The 23822-nt window shown below is 49.2% G+C and overlaps 13 protein-coding genes across 13 annotated transcripts; 6 read left to right on the forward strand and 7 right to left on the reverse strand.

The window, feature by feature from the left end:
* Positions 1–146: 146 nt before the first annotated feature.
* M437DRAFT_46792 (uncharacterized protein) lies at positions 147–2169 on the reverse strand (the record flags this gene model as incomplete). Its single annotated transcript, XM_041021322.1, has 3 exons — positions 147–523; positions 577–1306; positions 1354–2169. The coding sequence occupies 3 exons, from the start codon at positions 2167–2169 to the stop codon at positions 147–149; spliced, it is 1923 nt and encodes a 640-aa protein (XP_040880512.1).
* Positions 2170–2446: 277 nt separating this feature from the next.
* On the forward strand, positions 2447–4169 carry M437DRAFT_47234 (MFS general substrate transporter; the record flags this gene model as incomplete). Its single annotated transcript, XM_041021414.1, has 3 exons — positions 2447–2599; positions 2657–3697; positions 3750–4169. 3 exons carry the CDS (start codon positions 2447–2449, stop codon positions 4167–4169), a joined length of 1614 nt encoding a protein of 537 aa, XP_040880513.1.
* A 69-nt stretch (positions 4170–4238) lies between these two features.
* Positions 4239–5114, reverse strand: M437DRAFT_46512 (PBSP domain protein; the record flags this gene model as incomplete). Its single annotated transcript, XM_041021284.1, has 1 exon — positions 4239–5114. The coding sequence occupies one exon, from the start codon at positions 5112–5114 to the stop codon at positions 4239–4241; it is 876 nt and encodes a 291-aa protein (XP_040880514.1).
* Positions 5115–5808: 694 nt separating this feature from the next.
* On the reverse strand, positions 5809–7614 carry M437DRAFT_65457 (uncharacterized protein; the record flags this gene model as incomplete). The annotated part of the gene is made up of 3 exons (XM_041024586.1): positions 5809–5994; positions 6196–6213; positions 6340–7614. 3 exons carry the CDS (start codon positions 7612–7614, stop codon positions 5809–5811), a joined length of 1479 nt encoding a protein of 492 aa, XP_040880515.1.
* An 856-nt stretch (positions 7615–8470) lies between these two features.
* On the forward strand, positions 8471–9279 carry M437DRAFT_83874 (NAD(P)-binding protein; the record flags this gene model as incomplete). The annotated part of the gene is made up of 2 exons (XM_041028007.1): positions 8471–8808; positions 8859–9279. 2 exons carry the CDS (start codon positions 8471–8473, stop codon positions 9277–9279), a joined length of 759 nt encoding a protein of 252 aa, XP_040880516.1.
* Positions 9280–9833: 554 nt separating this feature from the next.
* Positions 9834–11033, forward strand: M437DRAFT_83875 (uncharacterized protein; the record flags this gene model as incomplete). Its single annotated transcript, XM_041028008.1, has 1 exon — positions 9834–11033. The coding sequence occupies one exon, from the start codon at positions 9834–9836 to the stop codon at positions 11031–11033; it is 1200 nt and encodes a 399-aa protein (XP_040880517.1).
* Positions 11034–12652: 1619 nt separating this feature from the next.
* M437DRAFT_46952 (uncharacterized protein) lies at positions 12653–13550 on the reverse strand (the record flags this gene model as incomplete). Its single annotated transcript, XM_041021349.1, has 2 exons — positions 12653–13084; positions 13137–13550. Coding segments are annotated over 2 exons (846 nt in total), but the record flags the coding sequence as incomplete, so codon positions are not given.
* Positions 13551–14724: 1174 nt separating this feature from the next.
* Positions 14725–15350, reverse strand: M437DRAFT_46464 (uncharacterized protein; the record flags this gene model as incomplete). Its single annotated transcript, XM_041021274.1, has 2 exons — positions 14725–15259; positions 15310–15350. 2 exons carry the CDS (start codon positions 15348–15350, stop codon positions 14725–14727), a joined length of 576 nt encoding a protein of 191 aa, XP_040880519.1.
* Positions 15351–15705: 355 nt separating this feature from the next.
* Positions 15706–17403, forward strand: M437DRAFT_83878 (threonine dehydratase, biosynthetic; the record flags this gene model as incomplete). The annotated part of the gene is made up of 1 exon (XM_041028009.1): positions 15706–17403. The coding sequence occupies one exon, from the start codon at positions 15706–15708 to the stop codon at positions 17401–17403; it is 1698 nt and encodes a 565-aa protein (XP_040880520.1).
* A 737-nt stretch (positions 17404–18140) lies between these two features.
* M437DRAFT_47040 (uncharacterized protein) lies at positions 18141–18725 on the forward strand (the record flags this gene model as incomplete). Its single annotated transcript, XM_041021374.1, has 3 exons — positions 18141–18469; positions 18525–18616; positions 18676–18725. The coding sequence occupies 3 exons, from the start codon at positions 18141–18143 to the stop codon at positions 18723–18725; spliced, it is 471 nt and encodes a 156-aa protein (XP_040880521.1).
* A 233-nt stretch (positions 18726–18958) lies between these two features.
* M437DRAFT_46657 (alpha/beta-hydrolase) lies at positions 18959–20128 on the reverse strand (the record flags this gene model as incomplete). The annotated part of the gene is made up of 1 exon (XM_041021303.1): positions 18959–20128. One exon carries the CDS (start codon positions 20126–20128, stop codon positions 18959–18961), a length of 1170 nt encoding a protein of 389 aa, XP_040880522.1.
* Positions 20129–20672: 544 nt separating this feature from the next.
* M437DRAFT_46849 (uncharacterized protein) lies at positions 20673–21206 on the reverse strand (the record flags this gene model as incomplete). The annotated part of the gene is made up of 3 exons (XM_041021337.1): positions 20673–20799; positions 20865–20995; positions 21057–21206. The coding sequence occupies 3 exons, from the start codon at positions 21204–21206 to the stop codon at positions 20673–20675; spliced, it is 408 nt and encodes a 135-aa protein (XP_040880523.1).
* Positions 21207–22490: 1284 nt separating this feature from the next.
* On the forward strand, positions 22491–23314 carry M437DRAFT_46712 (uncharacterized protein; the record flags this gene model as incomplete). The annotated part of the gene is made up of 2 exons (XM_041021312.1): positions 22491–22796; positions 22853–23314. 2 exons carry the CDS (start codon positions 22491–22493, stop codon positions 23312–23314), a joined length of 768 nt encoding a protein of 255 aa, XP_040880524.1.
* Positions 23315–23822: the final 508 nt, after the last annotated feature.

Raw genomic sequence — 23822 nt, forward strand, 5'->3', positions numbered from 1 at the left:
CACCACGAGGACCAGTCTTTTCTGTTGGTTACCCTCTCTCCGTGTGTGCTAAAGACTATTATATTCTAGCTGTGAAAATGCATAGTCACTTTACAAACCAGAAGTGTCGGCACAGAGATATCCTGAGAAAACATGTCTCTGCGAATCTATTCCATGCCCGCCCAGAACCCCCAATCTATGTCTTGAAACTCTAATCCAAGAATTTCGTTCAGATCTTCATCAGTCATTACTGGCTCTAGCGATTGTCCGACAGGCTGAAGTTGGACATGTTCCACGTCTGCACGATGTGCTGAGAGAAGAGGCTCCAATATCGAGACACACAAGGGGGTGCGGGCTGAAGAATCAGCCGTCTGACGAGCCTTCCAAGCTTTGACGATGAGTTCGGCTGCATGGAACTTTCTTCTGTCTTCTGAAAGCTCATGGAGGTTCTTGTTGTAGGTATAGAGATCGGAGAGCAGATCCCAGATGCGCTGAGCTTTGGGCGAGGCTTTGAGTTGAGTGACCTCCACTATCACACTGATGACTGTGTACTGTTAGGTTCTTGATTTCTGATGTAAGCCAAGAACTTCAACTAACATGCATGCCATTGGAAATAACCCTTGATATACCATTGAAAACGTTGTATTTCCGGACGCGAGTTCAAGGCGATGTTGTACTCTAATGACTTTATCGCCGCCTCCATAAGTTGGGAATGTCGTTCATCTTCAGTCATATCTGTACTGCCGCTAAATGACATGGGGTGTAAGGTGAACATGCGGAAAGTGCATATTAAGGCTCTGGAGGTAAGCTGTATGATGATGTCGAGAGGCTTGATTGGATCGCAATACTGGAGGAAGTTTTGATTGAGCCCCTGTTCAATGATGTTCAGAAGAATATTCTTCCTGGCGTGAGATATATTCTTGTTAGATGCCCATGTAATGCCAAGCTTTCCTTTGTTGTCTTTGAAGAACTCTCGTTGTTGTGAAACAATCCAGAATGTCCATAGGCAATAGGATAGACTTGTCAAACTTCTGTGCTCAGGTGGCGCCTCTGTCATGTCCAGGTTAAGATCGCGGTCCTCGATGTTGAGAGGGATCCGAGCATCCCAGTCAGCCATTAGTGTAAGTGGCGTAGTTCCACAGCGAACACCGAGAGCGAGATCCAGATGTTGGAGATACCACCACAAGCGACGACGATTCTCGGTCTCGGCTGGACTCAGTCCAAGAAGGGCACCATCGCGATGTATACCCAATTTCTCAGCATTGCGAATCGTGAGGCCCATCAGTGAGAACAAGCTTTGTATACTCAATCTCTCGATCGAAGCAGCCTGACAGAATCAGCAGGAGTACCATGTGGAGGACCAAGGCAGTATACTATGTATAGAACAATCGCCTTGATGACGATGATATTCGTAATGCAAAAGATGTTGCTGCGCGACAATGCCTGCTCGCATATTGCCTGGTAGTGGGAGAGCAGCACCTCTTTGGGTTGATGCAAGACTTCTATACACTCTTGCTCCGGCAATGTGACAATACTCATCAGGTAGAGGCAGAAGATGAAGGCATGATCCTCATCATTTAGCTGTGTGCGGTCCTCGAAAGACGTCGATTTAGAGCGCACTTGCTCAAGAGCCCAGTCAAAATCTATCTTCATCAAAGGATTCGCGTTGCGCTCGAACTTGTCCCAAAGGAAGTTGGCATCTTGGATAGAAGGATGCTGCGATGAGAGACTCAAGGTATAATCTGTACGCATGAGACCTTTCATGGCATCAGGCTTTGTCCTTGAGACAAGCGGTCTGCTCATCAGCACATCATGGTTGTGTCCGATCTGGCGATAATCACCGTTTTGATCGATGTGAGAATGCCAGGCACGCAACTCAACATAGTATGGTTGTCCATCTTGTTCAAGCATGATAGGTTGTCCGCGTTCGACTTCGGGCGTGTCGCGAGCATCTTGTTGTCGGGCAGGAGCGGAATCTGTCCTTACCCGTTTGGAAGGGCGACCATTTTCATGTTTCGGATCTCCGCCGAGACTTCTGACAAGTGATTCTAGTCTCTTGATGCGATCGATGGGTTGTGCTTCGGGGTAAGTGCATTGGTCCTGCTTCCTCCGCTTGCAGTTTGAACATGGCTGTTGTTTGTCGCATCGCACTTTCCGTCTCGAACACGGCTCACAAGCCTGGCCGCTCATCTCGAAAAACTCGGGGAAATGTTACAATCACCAACTTGGTCGCAGAACATTGATGGATGTGGGTTTGGGAAGTGCTCGGGCAAGCGACAGAGAAACGTTCGGGGAGCTCTCCCCGAGGCAAGCCAAGCAGCACCTCATCATCAACAATAACCCGAAGCATTGCAGGTAGGTTTTCCTCGCTGCCTAGCTGTCCGTTGAGATCTATTTAGGAAGCGTATCCCACAATATCCTACCATGTTCATTTATAATTTCAGATTACAGAGGTTGGGTTTCAATCATGGACGCAGAACAGCCGAACACCATACCCACTCACGATGACAAGAAACTTCCGAACCAAGTCCAGACAGACGACGAGAAACAATATCCACCTTTGAAGGTCATTCTTCCAGCCATGTTTGCGATATACCTAGCGATGTTTCTCGTGGCTATAGTAAGTCTCGATGGAGCAGCAGGCTTTTGGCAACGACGAAAACTAAATGCTGCAAAGGATAGAACAATCATCGGGACAGCCGTACCTGCTATCTCAAACCACTTCGACAGCTTCGGAGATATAGCTTGGTATGAATCAGGCTTTCTCCTTCCACTGTGTGCTCTCCAGCTCTCGTTCGGTCTAGTATACACATACTATCCCACCAAATGGGTGTTGATCATTCTCGTCTCGGTGTTCGAGATTGGCTCCATAGTTTGTGCATCTGCTCCAACATCTAACGCTCTGATCGTCGGGAGAGTTATACAAGGCATTGGCGGAGCAGGTATCTCTTCTGGAGCAATCATACTTATCAGCACGCTTGTTCCTCTCCAAGCTCGACCTAAATGGACAGGTGGTATTGGTGCTGTCTTTGGGCTTGCAAGCATACTTGGACCACTTCTTGGAGGATATCTCACTTCAATCACCTGGCGTTGGTGCTTCTGGATCAACGCGCCTATTGGTGGTGTGTCGTTGGCATGCCTCGTCTTCTTCACGCCGAAAACACCGCCTGCAGTCAAGGCTGCGCCAACCTGGCGTGGCAAGTTGGCCCAACTCGATCCTCTGGGATTCATCCTGATAGCACCTTCAGTCATCTGCTTACTCTTCGCCATCGAGTGGGGCGGGTCAAAATATCCTTGGAATAGTGGTCAAGTCATTGCCTTGTTCGTCGTCTTCGGCACCCTCCTCCTCGCCTTCATAGCCTCTCAAGTGTGGCGTGGAGACAAAGCTACACTGCCTCCAAGAATCCTTCGACAGCGCAGCATTATCTCTGCAGCTCTAGCCAGCGTAGGCATTGGCTCCGTGCTCGTTAACTACGCCTTCTACTTGCCAATCTGGTTCCAGGTTGTCCAGGGGAAATCGCCACAAAAGTCAGGCTTGTCGTTGTTACCACTTTTTCTGAGTAATGTGCTTGCGGTAATGATGAGTGGCATTGCAACGAGCATTGTAGGATACTACACTCCGTTCCTGATTGTCGGGGGCAGCGCCCTGATCGTGGGGTCAGCACTGCTTACGACATGGTCAGTAAGTACAGGCGCTGGAATATGGATCGGATACCAGGTTGGAAAGACTCTTATCTCTGCTTAAGAATCGGGACACTGACTTGAAACAGATCATCGCTGGCGCAGGATTAGGATCAGTCTTGCAAGGGCCAAATATTGCAGCTCAAACAGTCCTTCCAGACCGCGACGTAGCTATTGGATTGTCGTTCCTGCAATTCATCAACTTCTTCGCGGGCAGCACCTTCATTACTGTCTCGCAGACACTGCTCGAAAATGGTCTGGTCTCTAGGCTGAAGGATATCTTGCCAAACTTGGACCCAAATACAATATCAGGTGGGGGTGCAAGCGCTATTCGAGATATGGTATCTCCGGATCAGCTCCCCATTGTGCTTAGGGTGTACAACGATTCGATCAAATCAGTCTGGTACTTGTGCTTAGGACTGTCTTGTCTTGTGTTTGTGGCATCTTGGGGCTTTGAGTGGAGAAGTGTCAAAGCGAAGAAATACAGTGCCAACGACGCCAGAGCTTGAGGTGGAGTAAGAAGAGATTGTCATACAAGATATGTTTGGGTGGAGCTGTATTAGTCGTCGTCAAGGTGCTCAACTGTGTCCTTCTATCTCTTTCTTGATACGAATCTGCATTTTCAGGTTGGGATCGTCATAGCTCTCGGACTCACCCTTGGGCTTCTTCAACGACTCAACGTACTCGTGCCAAAGACTGTCAACGCTCTGGTCGAACAAATCCTTCCAGAACGTGCTGTTATCGTATTTCTTATGGTGCAATGCCTGATTGATCATGTAAACACTGCCAGTGCCTCTGGTCTTCTCAATCCAATCAAGGAAGTAACCAGTGTTTTGATAACCAGCATCCCAGCTCTTGCCAGCCTCTTTCTTCCAGTGTGGAGGTATGAACCCAGCATTGAGACGAACCCAATCAGCAATGCCTTCGATGAGACCTCCATTACAGGTACCTCTGGCATTCCACTGGAAGCAGTGGACAAGCTCGTGGCAGACGACGCCGAGAAGCTCAGTGCGGGCAGAGTAACTAGCTTTCTGTGATGCGACATGGTTGAGGTAAGACAACGAGAGATGAATTTCCTTATGGTCGTTGTCGATGTCTGAGCCAGTGGTGTATGCTACGCCATCCATGTCGCGTAAGATCAATGTGACGGATCGCGTGCCAGGGATCTTTGTATGCGGGGGTATGGGTACTCTTGTTGTCGATGCATCGTCATGGTTGGGACGGGTGTAGAGCTGCTTCTCAACAATCTCGACTAGATCTGCAAAATCTTTGGCGCTGTTGAAGTTCTTGAGAAAGAGGTCGGTGGATTTGTGGGAGAGATCGCGGAGTTCGAGGCGTAGTTTGACTTTGGGGAAGCCGGAGCTTGTTGTTGACGTCGGCTCAGCTTCACGCGTTGCTGTTGTCAGTGAGGGTGGCGCGCGTGACGGCGTGGGCTCTGGAGGAACTGGCGACATGGTCTGAAAGTAAGGGGTAGCTGATGATTGTGACATCGAGTTGTATCTTGTATTGTATATTGGAATGTTGTTGTCGGTCACTCCTACCTGTGTAGATCGCAGAGGGTGGGCTCTCTCCGCATGGACGTTGGATCGCTTCAGCCTCAAGATCCAGGGTCCAACAGCATTTCTTCACGTAAGTATCAACCTTCATCTGCTTGTGAAGATGCAGCATCATATTCGATATAAGATCCTCCCAATGGAAATCCATCAGATGGTCGCTCTTTACTGGTAATACTCATTATAAGATGCTGTTCGTCTATACAGCTCGCGCGCCACATGCCACGAGCTTGGTAGTTCTACCAAGCTAGAAGAAAAAAGCCATGGTAGAGCCACCAAGAGGGATACAACGTACTGAAGTAAAGTCGACTGAGGGAGGAAGGAGGAGGGCGTTCACGATGTGTATCCCGACTTGATGTCACTTGCTATTCTCTTCTTGCCCATGCTCTGGGCTTACAAGAGCCTGCTTAGTAAGCAGCATCTACGCACAGACCTTTTTCACTGCTATATCAATCTCTGCTCCCTCGCCCTCCTCCTTCCTTCCTCAGTCGACTTTACTTCAGTACGTTGTATCCCTCTTGGTGGCTCTACCATGGCTTTTTGATCTCCTTTACTAATATCCATCCTAGAAGAATCACTTCTTTAGTTAGTCATCTTATCTGAACTCTTCAAAAGAGCCACAGAACTCCAACCTGGCGGATGAGCTACATCCCCGGTGCCTTAGAGTGATACCAAGTGCTTTGGCTTCGGCCTCAGCGGTGATGATCTCGACCCTTTTGAGTGTCTGGCTTCGGTCGGCTTGACTGGGTAGGTGCTGGCGGACTTCTGACAGGCCTCTCTTCTTTTACATTTTTCATCAATATTGTGGCTTTATGCTGAGTTTTGGAGAAGAATTTTCATGTTTATTGTGCATCCTCTTCGGCGCGCGCGCGAAGGGCTAGAAAATCATCATAACAGTGAGCGCGTGACGAATCTCTGCATGAGGATTTTGATACACCAACATGTTCAGCGTCAAAGCATGACTCTTGGGCAATCCGCATACCATCCGAACGACCACAAGCTAAAGAAATTCGAAGCAGTCGCACGCGCAATGTCTGTCATGCTGTCTCGCACATGATACAATCGCCTTCGTCGCTCGTCCCTTCCACCACCGCTTCCCTTCGGAGATGCATTCTTGCCCGCTTACCAGCGACTCAAAATCGCATGCACAAGACTTCGTCGACTTCAGATGAGATGCCAAGATAGCAGCAGCTTTCTTGCAGCTCTTCCTAGCATTTCTCTGACCACTTGCAGAGATAAATGCCCTTTTGCATGTGATCATACAACCAGGCTCGCCGACCGGATTCGAATTGCTGTTGACGCCGTATTGAAGCCATGTTTGTCCATCCGTCAAGGTGACCTCTCGACTCCAATATGGCTTTGACTTCCGATGGCGCTTCCAGTCTGTGTACCGCGTTGTGTCAAGCAGAGATAATCGATTATCGGCAAAGTTGAAGCAGCCACACGAACAGAGTCGATCGTGCCGATTCATTGCACACCGCAGGGTCTCGGCGCTTGTCCTTTTGCTCCAGTTGTCACAGCATATTCCGACTTGACCCTGTGGACCTTGTCTGATGGTTTCGAGGTCGCAAGAGCATGCCGGACAAGGTTCCCACCTGCCACTGTAACACTCGTCGGCCCGATGTGCTTTAAGCTCTATGGCTATCTGTTCGCAACATCTTTGTATTTTGATCAAGCTAGTAGCAGGTGTCTCTTCGGCCTTGGGAATCACCTTACAAGTGAACGCGCAGTCCGGACCATCACTTTGAGGGCCGCTACTGACGCCGTATTGCAGCCAGAAAGTTCCTTGAGGATGTTCGATACGGCGACTCCAATACGATGTACATCCAGAACCTGAGTGATATGTCCAAGCTGGTACACATGTCGGCTCTCCCGAAGGTGCGAAGTCAAAGCAGCCGCACTGACACAACTGGTCGTGCCTCTGCATACCTCTCCAGAGCAATTTCGAAAAGTGTTTACTGCCATTGTCGCAGATACCCGGTTTTCCTTGCGCGGAGGTTCGGATGAATTCGAAGTTGCATCGACAGATATGGCGGTCGGATTCGTTGCGATGAGACTTAAAGTCTTCAACAATACGCCGGCAGCATTTTTCGATCTCAGACAACGTAAACGGATCCGAGATTTGGCCAAATCTAGGCATCATCTTGCAGGTAAAAGAAGTCTTCACACTGCGGGTCGGAAGAGTTTCTTGAATGCTGCACTCTAGCCAAAAGCTGCTATCCTGCTGTGAAAGCCTGGCGATTTGAACAGGCTTGATGCTCTCAGTAGTATAGCGTCTGGCAAGAGGCCGCTTCTCGTGGTTCCTGTAGGTTGTCAAGTCTGACGGTAGCCCTCTACAGCTCTTCTGACCGGAGAGATGCTCGTCGGGATGTACAGTCACGCTGTCGTTGCGTCTTGCCATTTTGATGTGTACCAAATCTGGCAGATAGGAAAAAACAGAGAAAGGATGGAAGAGCAAATCACATGCTGCTCTGAATACACAGGATCTCCCTCTCGGAGAGGTATCATCTTATACGCAGCGGCTAGCTTCAAAGTACACGACCATCAACAGTTGAGGTGGATCCATGTTGAACTCTGTATCAACTCGTTGGACCTTGGAGCGAAATTCTGAGCCAAAACACTGGCTGATGTAAAAGCAACGCCACACGGCATCATGGTGTGTCATTCGCCAACAAGATTTGTTCTCTCTTTGACTCCTTTGACCATGCCCGGTGTCAATGTAGCAAGACAAGTCAAGTCAAGTCAAAAAGATAGCCAGATCGGTAGATATTCGGTAAAACTGCATCTTGCAACCAGCCCTCTGTGCAATCGAGAGCTCACTGATCTCTGCAATCATTAATCTAAATCCTCATTTGATCGTCATCAGCGCTGAAACCCGATTGGACATGCAAAATGTGTGATCCTCGCTGAGAGATTCCAGCCCAGAATGAGATACACCACTGTGTGCGCACCTCAAAAACTGGTCACCATCCGCCAGATGCACAGACGGAGTACAAGGCCGCCTGAATGCACGCCCCCAGAGGCCTGAGATCAAACAACAGGAACGAGTATGTATAATGAGACCATAAATCAACATCCCTATAGTGGCTCGGCTGCTATACCTCAAACATCGCGAATTATCGCCGAGAACGATCACAGCCCGGACTAGGGTATATAACATTGATGACCGCTGTTTCACGGCATCCAAGACTTTTCACCTCCCACTTCAGCCACTCCACCCTACACACTGATATTGTGTCAAACTTTCACCAAACACCATGTCTCTTCAGGATAGAATCGCCGTCGTGACCGGCGCCTCGCGTGGTCTTGGTGCTGCTATTGCTAAAGCTTATGCGAGAGAGGGAGCACACGTCGCAATTGTCTACGCATCGCCATCAAGCACAGAGTCAGCGGAGGCGGTCAAGAAGGAGATTGAACAACTGGGCCGCAAAGCTATCCTGATTCAAACAGACCTGATCAAGCCAGACTGCGGAGAAGTGGTTTTGAGAGAGACACTGAAAGGTTTCAACACCGAAAAGATCGATATCCTGGTCTCAAATGCCGGCGTCTACAAGGAAAATCACACTTTAGAGTTTGACGCAGAGTTGTTTGACAGGTGAGTCAAATCCAACGCTCGACAGCTATCATACTGACTCGCATCCAAAGGACAATGGCAATCAATGTCCGTGCTCCGGCATCGCTGGTCAAATCAATCGCTCCCGTCATGCCCAAAGGTGGCCGCATTGTTGTCATCTCTTCAATGGCAGCTACTTGGGCAAGCCCCAACATGGACATCTACAGTGCAAGCAAGGCAGCCGTCAATGCCATGATGAAGTGCTGGGCTATTTCATTGGGCAAGTCGCACGGCATCACTGCTAATGCTATCAACCCTGGCTTCTTCCCTACAGACATCAACGCTCATTTCACGGATGAGTTGCTCGACATGTTCAAGAACAAGCAGGCTATTGGTCACCGACTGGCTGAGATGGACGATTTGACTGGTCTGGCTGTTTTCTTGGGCAGTGAGCAGTCTAAATGGATTACTGGCGAGACAATCGAGTGCTCTGGAGGCTCATCTCTAGGATAGACACCAACATATGTCTTAGAATTGATGATTACAGCTGCTCTTGGCCAGCTCTTTAGAGCCATGATACATCTTCTGCAATGTGGTTAATAGGTGACATTGTGCTTATAGGTATTCACGCTAACCAGGAAGTAGCAATGATCTCTTCGAAGATGTTTATTCAAGACTGGCCGGGAAAGAGCAAGAGCACACTCATCATCGAACCTTCCCAAATGTATACACCGACATAATCATTCCTTCTTTCCAAGCCAATTCTCCAAGGCACTATTGCAACATCAAGTCCCTTATATTTGTCTCGCTCTTCCGGAAACTTCTTGATGTGTCTCGTTAACAATCCTTGTCCCAGTTGTCTTCCAAAAGACCTACATCGACTATGGATGTCCTGCCTTGTGCAACAGGTTCCACCGACGTGATGCAGACTGCGAATCACAGTCATCATTGATCTATCTCTCCTCTCACCGTCGCGTCTCGAACTTCAATCATCTCTGTCAGCCCGATCAACCTCACAATTCAATCCAATCCCACCTCCGTCAAGCACCTGGCAACAGGGGAGCAACATGCACCATCCCATGACGGAACAAGAAGATCCTCATCGCAATCCCATGCAGGAGCAAATCCCTACTGAAAGTCATGAAGAAGAAGGGAGTGTCCCCAGCAAAGACGAACCAAGCGAGATCATGGACCCTCGAGCCATCCAGGGCGTAAGAAGAAATGAGAGCGATGATGGTAACGAATTGTACTACGAACCTGCCGACATGTGGCTTCCTAGCACCGACGTACCCCCTGAACTCTGCAGAGCATGGGCAAAATCACAGAGACCACCAAAACCATCATCGTCATCTCCTGTCCCAGAGTATGAGATCGACGATGTGAAGAGAGACATGGCTATTGGAATCATGCTGCATCTCAACGGAAACGAGTCGGAGGACTCCAAGTGGGTGCCTGTCCGCGAGGCATCTCCAGCGGAGACATATGCCTGGGCAAAGGCCGAGAAAGAGGACGTCGAAGAAGAGATCAGCGACCTGACAAAGGGTCAAGAATCTTCCCATCTCCAGAATCGTCTCGCCTTGCTTGAAGACTTACTGGATGGAGAAGTCGTAGAGCATACCAAGCCGCACTGGGTATCTGAGACCCCTTCTCCTGATTCCAACATCCCACCACACAAGCCTTTCTATCCACTCCCTACACTGAGCAGAGGTTACTGCGACAACGCTGAACACCCTTCTTCAACCCTCAGCCACAGCACTCTCGTCGCAGCATGCCAATCAGAAAAACACATCTTGAACTCCATCAATCCTCACGCCTCATGTCACCTGGTCTGCACAAATTGCCACGACAACCCTCCAATCCACCGCCTCAGCCAAGACGAACACGATCACATCATAAGAGACAAAGGTCGCTTCCCTCTATGCCTCTCTTGCGCAGAATCGTGGTGTGCTCGGTACGGTATAAGTCCCGAAGAAAACGGCACCAACTGTACCTGCAAGGAACGACTTCCTCAGTGGCTCTGTTCCGATTGCTGGGTTGAGTTTGCCAAGGCAAGGAGTCGTGGAAGGGATGACTGTAAGGAGTCTGGTTGTGCTAAGACAAAGAAGGATGAGGATCAGTTTCAGGGGGACGATGCGATCAGTAAGGCTGTGCGCATGTGCTCTGGTTGTCAGGGCCTTGTTATCAATCATGCAGATGAGGATGATGGCGTTGATGATTACAGCGATGACGATGAGGATGATGATTATGATGAGAACGATAGCGATTGAGTGTCTGTCTCTTGTGCTGGGGCTGGAACAGACATCTAAAAACTGAAGCGTAGAGTCGGGCGGTAACCTCTGGCCAAGAAACAACACTGGCAATCTAGAGATGACTGCACAAGAGGACGGTGGGAGGTGGAAACGAATAGTCTTCTCTCATTCTGTGTCAAAAGAATGTAGTTCATATCCTACAACTCTGCCCATTCAAGCCAGGCCTCAGCAACACCCTGGAGCATGCCTCTCTTATCACTGCGGATGATTTGCTCAAACTCTTCCAGATTCAATCTCCCGGGTCCACCACGCACATGTATATCCTTTTCTTCTTCGTCAAGACGAGCTAGTTCTCTCAGTCTCTCTTGCGATGGCGAGTCAGACTGCTCTAGCGCATCAGGTCGGAATGGTGCAAACCTCGAAACTGAAGAGTCCATGTCTGGGGTTGAGAAAGGAACTTGGAGGTGTTGTGTCAAGGGTGAGTGGTGAACAGAAGGTGCTGACGACTCTGCATGACGCGAATCGTGATTATCGTCAACTGGAATGTCTTCTAAAGCCGGCAGATCGAAGAGAATGTCGTCTAAGGTGCCCGGCTGAGGCTCTTCCATATCTGAGCTAGCACCGTCTTGCTGATCTGTAGACGTCGGTGCTGTATCGTTCGAGAAATCAACGATATATCCTGATTGCGCCAGAAGATCGTCGAGAGATTGTTCTCGGATATTTGATTCCAGATCTTCGAGATTATCATTGAGCGCTTGGCTTTGCTGAACAATATGTTCTTGCAGGTCAATTGCAATTTCTCGGGGTGTTGGTAATCTCGCACTCCCATCAATAGGCTCAACTTGAAGCAGTGTGTCTAGCGCCGCTGAATCATGACGTTGCTCACGACTATCGTGCTCTGTGTTATTGGCAGCGTTTGCGATAGCCATTAGAGGATCCACGTCAGAGCCCGCTCTAAGTTCTTCTTGACGAGATTTCGCCTCTCGAACGTACTCATCAATCTCTTGACGAAAGCGATGTCGTTCTTCTTGTGTAGTTCGAACTTTTTCCGCTAGTCTTTCTTTCTTTGCGAAAATTGGATCGATGAGCTCATTGAGGCCTTCCTGAACAACCTGGAAGATCACCTCGGAGCCAAAGTCTTTCTCGGCTGCAGGAACTTCGTAGGCACGTCCTCTCTCAAGTATATCCGCGGGCGGAGGAGGTAGTGGACCTTCACCATCTGAAATTTCTTCTTGAGCTGAAGATTCCCTTACAGCTAGATGCCCATCTCGAGTCGCGTCTACAAGATCCTGGTGCCACCTTTGTTCAGGCCCATCAGGTGAAGACTGACTGCGAACTTGACGAAAGTCAGTATCGACCATGTATCTCGGCTCGTCTCCATCCTGTATGGCATCTATCGGGACATGGTCAGACCTATTCAGGCTGCTTGTAAATGCTGTGAGCTGCTCCATCGACAAGGTGTCAGTCTGATTAACGTTTTCCGGCAGGGCATCCACGCCGTAACGGTGAGCTATCGCGCCCACGAGAGTAGAGTCTGGGATTTCTAGACCGTCTGGTAACACAGCAGATGCGAAAGGTCCAGCGTCAGGCCGTATCTGGCTCTCGCCAAAACGATCGTTGATTTTCATGGTAGGTAGCCTTGTCTGGCCAGGAGGGACATCTTCCTGGGCAAAAGCCGCACTAATGGGCTGACTCGACCGGACGATGTTAGAAGTATAAGTTACCATGTCAATCTCTGCCACTCGGATTGCATCTTCCACCAGTTTCTTTTGGACGGCGTACTTGGCGCTGAGCATACGAATAAAATCTCGCCGACTAATGTATCCGTCACCATCAAAATCGTAGCCGAGGAAGACTCGATCCAGCGAGTTCTGCTTATTAGGCCGGCGAAGGTAGGCTATACCTAACACATATTCTTTGAAGCCAATAAGCCCATTGTTGTCGGTATCATAGAAGCTGAACATGCGATCGTAAAGAACGCTGGGTTCTGCGGGTCGCTTCCATGTTGGAGACATCATAAGTTTATTGAAAGCATGACGGTCAATAGCAAGACCGATTTGCATGGGATCCTACAATACGTCAACATGGTTGAGTGAGCCAGAGGAGCATGTGATGGCATACCTCTGGGTAGGCGATGTTGGCTTTGCATCCAAATTGGTCATAGAAGACCTGGATTTCAAGGTCTTCGAAGCCCGAATCAAAGGCCAATTCCTTCTTTAGCGAGGTCCTCAAAGCTGGCCATTGCGCCATCGGGTCACCAGGGTAAGAGACATCCTGAACCTGGTGGTTTTGACCAAGGAAAGAAATGGGAATCTTGATCTTTGTGAAAACGTGGGTCTTGGGATGCAGCGGTTGCGCTTCACAGGTTGAGCATAAATCAAAATCTGGGCAGTTGTTGCAATGCCAGCGAATTCCGAGGATAGGACACTGGCCACACTGTTCACATCTAATACCAGTATGAACGTACAGCTGGCGCATAGTCTTCTCCTCTGCTATATGATACACAACAGCCTTGATCCTGGTACAGTCAGTCATCGCATCAGCTGTGACGACCTAGAGAGTTTACATACCCTTGAGCAGGTTCTCCATCGTCTTCATGGTCAGAATCAGCGGCAGTCTCGGTCATTGCAAGGTCTTCATGGTCAGAAATGAGGGGCATGCGATCGAGACCGCAATGCTCAGCAAAAGCTCTGGCAGCAGCGAGTTGATGAAACCTCCAAGGTCCTGAACATAAGACGTGGATTCTAGCAAGCAGTTCATTAATGTTCGGTTGTTGTAGATAGGGAACCAGTTCCTGGAGATCTCTAGCCGCGTCAGATTGTTCGGTAGACTGTTGCTCGACGGGTCGAACGAGAATTGAAAAGATGTGTTTGAGAGCAGTTTCCTGAATCTTTTGGGTAACATCGAAGGCAGCATTGGATGGAATATTCAGAGCTTCTGCGATCTCGACGACTGTAGGTGGCTCGGGCCCATTGGGAAATCTGACAACAACGCCATCAAAGTCAACATGAACCAGGCCAAAAGGAAGAGAGGGCTCGGAAGAATCTGAAGTCCATATTCTTGTCTGGGGGCGGGTATTTACGCGGCTCCTAACAGCGTTACGTCGTCGCAGACTAGATGGTGCTTCATGTGCGGGCCAGTTTGACCAGATGATATACGAAGTGTATGCTGCGATAAAGCCTGTCGTGACCAGAATCCACGGCCGTGACATCAACGACGAAGCGTTAGGAGCCATGGTGGAAAAACGCAAACAGAAGAGCGAATCAGATGGTCTACCAGCGATCAATCATACTTGATGCCTGTTGCCGGGCCGAGAGAAAATAGAGATGTATGTATCCTCAGGATGGACGCGGTTTTGCATCAAAGGATGTTGGGCGTCGCAAGACACGCCGTGCGACAGTCACGGCCGACTCGTCGATATTCTATGATATCAATTTGGAAATGTCGACTCCCATCAACGTGGTTTCCACTTCACATGAGACACGAGAAGGACTGTGCGATAAATCCGAGGTTTGTGCATTTGCTTGGCGCTCATCATAATTATGTGCAGTCACACGACAGACATAAAACAAAAGTACTAGAACATGGCGATGACAAAATGTAGAGTGGTATATGTACAATTTTTCAAGAGTGGAACGGTCCTAGATCCTGTATGCCGACTAACCCCTGAGCTCCAGACGCCTTGTGGTGAATTTCAAGAAGAACGCAATCATGACCTGGCCTGCCAAAGCTTCATGGCAGCGGTAAGGAGAGGAGAGTCGCATCTGCTCTTGCCAGGCTCCAAGACGCTACGGACAATGCCTGTAGTGTCGGATTGAATCTTGGACTCGCTAGCTCTGGCTTCTGCCTCAGACAGACGCTTTCTCTCGGCGCCTCTGGCCTCGACCAAGCGTTTCTTCATGGCAGCAATTTCCTTCTCTTCTTCATCTCTGGCCTCGAGCTCTCTGATCCAAGCATCGCGCTTGTCCTTCTTCTTCTTTTCGTCGAGCAAGTCATTGTACTCCTTGCGCTTGTTGCGATCCTTCTCCCAGTAGGCGGAGCCAGCGACCATGGCGAGCAGAGTGAAACCTTGAGCATAGATACGGCGACGGAACATGCGATTTGTTTTGGCGTGGTCACCAGACTTCATTGACTTTGTGGCTTCGTACAAGGCCCAGACGGTCAGACCGCATCCAAGCGGAATGAGAGGTTCCTCGACAATTCTACGGCGCAGCTTTTGCCATCGGCTCTCCTCGTAAAAGTCGCTGATTTACGTTAGACATGGCAAGGAGCTATGGCAGATGTGGGGACCTACGCATCATTGTCAAAAGACGAAGGTGGCGGCGCACTGTTCATGATGGGCGACCAGATTTTGCAGGACCAGAGTAGTGTGGTAGAATGTCAGCCGAGTTGACTACGTCGGCCGGTCCTCAGGTAATAGCCAAAGAAGGACGGTTCTGAGAGTCGAAAGTAGGTGTTTGGTATATAGCTTGGCTCGACGGACTGACTAAAATCGATGATGTCGCTGGACCGAGCACTCTCGGGAGACCTGGAGGTCCGACACCGCCTTCAGCCTTATCAGTTGCCTATCGCCGTTTCCCAAAGAGTCACCAGAAACACTTTCCCATTTCTCTACTTTTCGCGCCATTCGATCGCTGCTTCTCAATCGCAACCGCTCCTTCCCAATTCTTCAGCCTTGGAGCTAGTCAACATGGCCCAGAATGGAACATCAGACCACGGCGCACAAGAGCCCGTCCCTCCCAAGCTCAACTCTCTGTCGCTGACCGAATACGCCGCCAATCCCTCCCCACCTTCCCAGGATCCCCGACAAAAGGCAATCGACGCTGGAGTCCCAGAGGCCTTTCTACTACCCAATGGCTATCCCGACTACCTCCGCCTCATCCTCACCTCTCGCGTCTACGATGTCATTGAACAGACTCCCCTCACACATGCCGTCAACCTCAGTAACCGTCTCGAGAGCCAGGTCTTCCTCAAGCGCGAAGATCTCCTACCTGTCTTCAGTTTCAAGCTGCGCGGCGCATACAACAAGATGGCTCATTTGAGTCCGCAAGAGAAGTGGAAGGGCGTCGTTGCTTGCTCCGCTGGTAACCACGCCCAAGGTGTCGCATACTCGGCTCGCAAGCTGAAGATGCCTGCAACCATCACTATGCCTCTTGGAACCCCCGCTATCAAGCACACAAACGTCTCGCGCCTTGGTGGTGCTGTTGTCCTGCATGGAAATGACTTTGACGAGGCCAAGGCTGAATGTGCCCGTCTTGCTGAGGCCCACGGCCTTACCAACATTCCTCCCTTCGACGACCCCTACGTTATCGCCGGTCAGGGAACCATTGGTATGGAGATTGTGCGCCAGGCTGATTTGAGCAAGCTTGAGGCTGTCTTCTGTTGTGTTGGTGGTGGTGGTCTGATCGCCGGTATCGGAGTCTACATCAAGAGAATTGCGCCTCACGTCAAGATCATCGGTGTCGAGACGTACGATGCAAACGCTATGGTCGAATCCCTCAAGCTGGGCAAGCGTGTCACACTCAAAGAGGTCGGTCTGTTCGCTGACGGTGCTGCTGTCAAGACTGTCGGAGAAGAGACTTTCCGTCTGGCTAGTGAAGTTGTCGACGATGTCATCATGGTCACTACCGATGAGACTTGTGCTGCCATCAAGGATGTTTTCAACGACACTCGCTCCATTCTCGAGCCTGCCGGCGCTCTTGCTCTGGCTGGTTTGAAGAAGTACGTTGCTCAGAACCCTAGCTCTGACCCCAAGCGTCAATTGGTTGCTACAGCCTCTGGCGCCAACATGGACTTTGACCGTCTGCGTTTCGTCGCTGAGCGCGCTGCCATTGGTGAGAAGAAGGAGGCTTTGCTTATGGTCACCATCCCCGAGAAGCCTGGTGCCTTTGCTGCTTTGGTCAAGGCTGTGCATCCCATGTCTGTCACAGAGTTCTGCTACCGTTACGCTTCAGCAAGTGCTGCCAACGTCCTCATTGGTGTTAGCTTGAGCGCAAACACTCGCGAGCACGATCTTGCCGATCTCATCCAGCGTTTGTCCAACGAAGGCATGACTGCTGTTGACATCTCAGAGAACGAGACCGCCAAATCTCACATTCGTTACCTTGTTGGTGGCCGCAGCAGCGCCTCAAATGAGCGCGTTTTCGCTTTCGAGTTCCCCGAACGTCAGGGTGCTTTGTTCAAGTTCTTAACAACTCTACAACCAGGTTTCAACATCTCGCTGTTCCACTACAGAAACCACGGTGGTGACATCGGCAAGGTCTTGGCTGGCATTCAGTGCCCTCAGGGCCAGGAAGAGAATCTGAACTCATTCCTGACCGAGCTTGGATATGGCTATGTTGAGGAGACCAGCAATCCTGTCTTCAAGATGTTCATGACCGAGCCTTGATGGATCATGGATGCCTCACTACAGTGACATTTGTACGATTTACCCTAGCGATGGATCTGCTTCCTCCGATACCCTGTCTCTTTTCTCGCCTTACTCTACGATACGACTTTATGTTTCCTTCGAAAACTTCATAGATTCGATGTGCTCACGGACGCACATGTTGATTTGGCATTGGTTGGTTGTACAAAAGCATTGGAGTCATTTTAGTCTTATGTTTTCCACCTTCAGCTTACTTGCTTTGCTTCCGTCAATACATGCCACAATAGCTTGGCTGTTGCACTCAGTATTCATATGAGAATCTCCCGTCGTGCTACTGCCGCAATGAATTCTGGTGTTACCTCCATTTTGCCTGGCTTCGGGCTTGTCACCGCTCAATTTCTGTGGTCGGCGACCCCTTTTCAGATACGTGCATCATCCTCACTACCCATGCAATCATCAATTGGGCACCACCTATATGATCAACGATGTGATCATACTACACATCGTTCCATGATCAACCTCTGTACAGACCAGCGATGTGATGCTTGTAGCCTGTTCTGCTTGGAAGGTCGTGCATGCTACGGTAGCATAAGAGGAAGGCAGGATCGCTATAAAGACTTCCAGATGTATACTTTCTTCGGCCGAATTGAATAGGGACCAAGCACTCTCGTTCATCCCAGAAATTCTGGACCTTTCTATCCTGACGTCCGTCAACATCGCAATTCGGAGCACATTGTCGATTCATCGTCACAGCCATCATGCATGCACTTCTGACTCTTCTTGCCATCGCAGTCGCGCTATTGACTGGAGTCAAGGCCGTTCCTCACCAAAAACGTCTTGCCGAGAGCCAGCCCTGGCACATCACCAATCTATCCATTTTCATAGCCTCCAATGACTCCACAAACAATTCGATATCTTTCAACTTAGTCGACAACAATATCGGTCTGCAAGCAGAAACAACTTGCTCACGCTCTGCACTCGGCTCCGTAGAAGATGCAAACAGCTTCTATCCTTGTGCCAATAACAGCTTCAATTTCAGATGGGATGGTACGACTCTGCGTATGCAAAGATTGTATACAGATACGAGGTATAATCATATTTACGAGTTACACGGAAGTGATATTGCTGACTTGGTGATGAAGTGTTGGACCATGTCCCCAGTATTGTTCCGTCACGGTCTACGGCAATGGAACACCTAACCTCACTCTCGAGTACCTCAACAAAGACGGACTAGGTAAGGATAATACACGACTCATATCGTTACCGACAAGCAAGACTGATATCATGTACCAGGCACTCACCAAGATGCCCTTGACATTCCTATAACCGAAATGGCCGCCTGAGAGATGTTGACCACGATCAGGGGCTTCTCAACCGAGGGAGTCGAGCATTTTCAACAACGCAGACGATCCATATGATCTACTAATATGCCGAGGCGATACGTAAGTAAACGTGTATACTTGGCGCAAAGAAAGGAGGTCGGATGGCCCCACGGCTCACGACTAGGTATCACTCGAGTGAGAGGATGGTTCTATGTCCTAACTTTGTATCATTCACTTCCAACCAATAGCTTGTTTCATGGACCCAGCAACCTCATGACAGCCAAGGTTACTACAGGATTGCCCATGATCACGTCGTGCAGACCGTACTTCAATATTTCCTCTCTGATTATGCCATGATCAGTCTTCCATTCTACCACACTGCCCGCGGGCCCATGGTCAACTCTAGACTTTGCCTTGAGTAGCTCAAGCTCTTCGAAACTCATGCCCATTGGCTTTGTTGCGTTGACGGCATGCCAGAATAGTTGTGGAGTATGTGTCCATGGGATATCATAATCGTCTTCGGCATGAATCATGGTGATGCGATATTTGATGCCATTGGCCTCATTCGCTTTGACATACGAGGCAATTCGATCTTTGGTTGACCACTTATCGTTGATGTATTTGCGCAGGTAGTTGAACAGCACTGGAATCTTCGCTAAAGGTCCCAGGATGGGAACGGTGCCCGCTATACTGTATGTTGATACAAGAGTGATTACGTCGATAAAGGGTGCAGTCAAGATATGTCCAGCAAATACGACTGGCGGTTCTTGCAAGGCAAAATGTTCAGCAACAGCCATGTTCACAGCAGTTCCCAGAGATTGGCTGTAAATAAGAATACGAGATGGCGGGATTCTGGCCACATTAATAGCCCATTCGACAACGGACAAGGCATCCACAATAAGGCCACTCTCGCCGGGTGAGCCTGGGCTCCGTCCAAAACCACGATAGTCGAAAGTGAGCACATGGATCTTGTCAGGTCGACCAGCGGACAGTGCTCGATAGTTGGGACAGCGGTATCCAGATGCTACAGTACCACCAGCGCCATGGAGGTGAATGACAAGTATAGCTTCAGGATCATCTTGAAGCAATTGGAATGAAAGGCTGGATGTGATGTCGGACGAGAAGCCCGATGGCTGTGTTAATAGCTTGTGCTCGTGGTTTCGATACAACTCTACAGGCAAGACGTGCCATGCGTAGAGGTTTTCGCCGCTGGCAGACTGTATGTTGAAGGGGGTGATTTGGTTATGAAGGAAGCCGAAGATCTCAGGAACATCAAGGTCTTTACCCCAAGTCATCTGGATAGCGTGTAGATAGACGACATGTGCCTGGAACCATGACGTGGTCAAAAGTCTAAGAAGTGTGCAATAGAGAGCAGCGACTATCCCTATCGCAATTGAGCCACATTTTAGCAGTTGAAAGAACATGTTTCGACGATGAATATCAAAAGTTCATGCTATTCATGGAGGGACGAGTTCGAATACTGGTTTTCAGCAATGGGCAGTAGGTTCCCTCAATGCAGTTCCGGCGAGGATGTGACAAATCTATACATCTCAGACCACGAAGAGCACGAAGAGTCACATATGTTACCAAGCTCGTGATATGCACTGTGTCTGTAAGTTGGGCGCTTAAACAACAGACGTCAAGACACCTGCTGGTCTGTGCAGTCACCGAGAACCTGCCTTTCTTGCGCGCAGATTCGCTTGGAGACTCCTTCGCTTTTGGCTTCGTGTCGCAAATACTACGTCCAGATTATTGTACCGTCCACGTATATGGTCGGAAGACTCATTCTGCTAGTAGCCACTTTTGCGGCCCTGAGAGCCATGGATTCAACTGTCGACGAGACGTACATCGTCTCGGGGTGCTGGCTTCACATCACAAAATGACTCGTAGAGAGATTTCATCCGTATATTCTAAGCAACAATTTTATAGATGCCAGCACGTGTTCGTGATGGTTCAGCCTACAGACTTTTACTTACGATCCGTGTCTTGTATTTTGAGATCTCCGTGCTGGCCATCAACCACAAACCACTTGGTAAGACTGGACCAGCCAAGAGGCTCGTCAATCTCACTTCCTGACATCCAGAGCGCATACTCGCTGTTACAAGACAAAAATATCAGTTCTAGGTTTCGACTTTGAACGTAGTCCAGGAGACAGCTTACCGTCCGGACTCAACATCGGGGACGACCACGGTAATGTTGCCCTGGCCAGCTTTCGTAAGACGGTCTTCGAAGAGGGTTTCGGCTATAGACCAGCCTGCCCTCTCCTTCTTGGCGAAAATGAAGTCAAGGTACTATTGTGCATGTGTCAGTATGTCGAATTCGCTTTCGATCACGATAGCGACGTGAGCTGACATAAGTTTGATCGGTAGCCCACTCGACCAGGAGATGGTCCCCAACATGAACATCTTCAACGGAAGAAAGAATGGTGAGGTTAACCATCGCATGACCAAGAGCAGAGAAGCTAGTGGCCAGGAGGCCTGCATAGACTGCTGCGTTTCTCATGATGTTCGGCTCCGAAGCGTGTTCTCGGTCTCTAGTATCAATTCGGATGAATGGTTACAGTTCGGAAAGTGTTTCTTGTGACTTGATATGTACTCGAGAATCTATGCTGTTGCCTATATCAACTCATTTCTCAAGGGTGTTCTCTTTTGTTTTACGACCTCAGTTGATCATGACAACATTGTAAATCCTTCCGAGGGAAAGCTATTAATAGACGAGAACCACGCTGATCTTATCATACACGTACCTATCACACTTTATGGCTCAATGGAGAATGATTCTCTTCAAGTCGCCTGATCTAAGGACAATGGAGCTGTAATCCAACCATTACAGTCAGTCAGAGAAACACTGGGTGGTTAGAAAAGAGGCATGGTCGCGCAGTGAGCTATACTTGCCAGTTTAGCCGGGTAGGAATTTGGAGTTGCCGTCAGAGGCCGAGGCTCGAAGCGAATCAGATTTTGAGAGAATCTGGTCGGCTCCACGACCCATTTCGAGGCTGCCGAACTTCTAGAACAATGACGGGCACTAGAACCACGAACGCGGCTTCCGCTTAGAAGCCGCATATACTATCGGCCATTACCGTTCTGTCGTTGTCCAGCCACCAACATGCCGCTTCAACCTTTATCTGGTTCTTAATCAGACGCCGTGCAGAAACTCAGTGTGCAACAAAAGTCAATCGGCTTCAGACTATAGTTCTGGTTCTTCGAGTTCATAATCAAGTGTCTCGAGAGCAATAACACTAATCAGCAATGCGATGTTTCTGACACCGAATTGAGAAAGCCGTGATGGGATTTTGAATATCCTAACGGTTCGGAAGGGGAATTTGCATTCATCACCATACGTACAAGTAGGTGTCTTATAACCTACGTCCGACATGCGCCGAACGAATCTTATCACGCCTTGAAGCCCGTCTTGAAGATTAAGACATCTAGTCTAACGGCAGTCTATGCCCTGTTCAGCCTTGCGCCAATCGAAGAGACAGGCTTTATTGCAATAGACGTTGTTCACCTTCCCGAAGTCAAGGAAGCTACAGCAGCAACCGTTGAACCTGCCGTTGCTGTCGTTCAGTATACCTATAAACTACCGTATGAACGCTTGGAGGCCTCAATTCTGCTTCTCATCTTCCTTTCCTTCCTGACAGTCAAAGTCGCATCTTCTGCCTCATAATCACGATCTTCAATCCGCTCCTCTGAGTCCTGCGATCGACAGCTGTTCACAAATCCAAGTCCCACGGTCACACCACCATCATTCGGCATCATGGATTGGAAATCACTCAAAAGCTTCAGAATGTCCTTATTCGGGTCCTATGCGGTAATCCTAAAACCCGCAGAGAATGCTATCACAATCGAAAGGCGGGAGTCCAATCTCTCGGAGATCTTTGGAATTTGCGGTCCAGAACCTGCTGCGCAGCCGGTTATTGGCCTTGATACAATTGCCGAGCAGGATCCATTACCATCCACCCAGGAGCTACAGGCACTCTACAAGTTGACTGTCATGGACCGTACAAGAAACAAGACACCTTTTATAGACCTAGTCCAATCCAGCGGGAACCGTAGAAACATTGTCATTTTTATCCGCCATTTCTTTTGCCCAGTAAGAAGCTTTATGCCGTAGCCGTAAACGAAGATGAACGCTAATACTGAGCACAGAACTGCTTCGGATACGTCAGGGCTCTAGCAAACGAATTACCGCCAGAAAAGCTTGAACAGATGGATCCACCAACTACCCTCTCAATCGTCGGATGCGGCGATCCAATCCTCATCCAAAACTACATGAAGATGACCGACTGCCCGTTCGACGTCTACGCAGACCCGTCTCGGTCAACATATGCCGCCCTTGGATTCTCTGTGAATGAGACAGCAGTCCCGGAAGTTCCAAAATATGTTCAGAAATACTCGACCACATCGATATTCAAAGCCATATTGGTCAGCCTTGGTCTTGCAACCAAAACGAAAAGCATTGCCTCGGGGAAGAAAAGCCAGAATGGTGGCGAGCTGATCTGGGTCGACGGAGAAATTCAGTATATCCATCGGATGAGACACACCAACGATCATTTAGAAGTGGACCAGCTTGACTATGTGTTGAGCCTCCTGAGCAAAGCTGGATCATGATTGAAGAGCTGCTGAAGATCTTGTAAGGCGGTCAACCGGGTACCTTGGTCCCTTAGCGAATCGGGTATCTTGTGAGTATGAAAAAGCCATCCAACGCTGTTTTGAATGGAAGCTAGATAATTTGATGACTAACGACAGATTTGCAAGTATATCCAACGTAAAGAATAATCACTTTCTCAGGAACCCCTACTTTTCGTACAAGCCTATAAGCAGTATCATCGAAATGCAACTCGGCCTAGCAGGAGTGTCTACTGAGGTTGAGCACCTTCCGGTTTCAGAAAGTTGTCCCTTGTTTGTCAGATTTCCTTCGCTTTGTCTTGTCGCGATTAAATAAGTGTCGTCGGTTCTCGGTGGGAAGGCACTATGACGTATGTCATATATATAAGGAAGGAGCGCATCTAACTCATCCAGATGTTCTTTCTATTTCTCTTTCCAATAACACGAGATTCGTTTACTACACAAAGGCCGCGCTCAAACGTCGATATGGCGATGAAGTACCTCCCAAGGA

The sequence above is a fragment of the Aureobasidium melanogenum genome (genome assembly GCF_000721775.1).
Source record: "Aureobasidium melanogenum CBS 110374 unplaced genomic scaffold scaffold_8, whole genome shotgun sequence".
Classification (NCBI taxonomy): Eukaryota; Fungi; Ascomycota; class Dothideomycetes; order Dothideales; family Saccotheciaceae; genus Aureobasidium; species Aureobasidium melanogenum.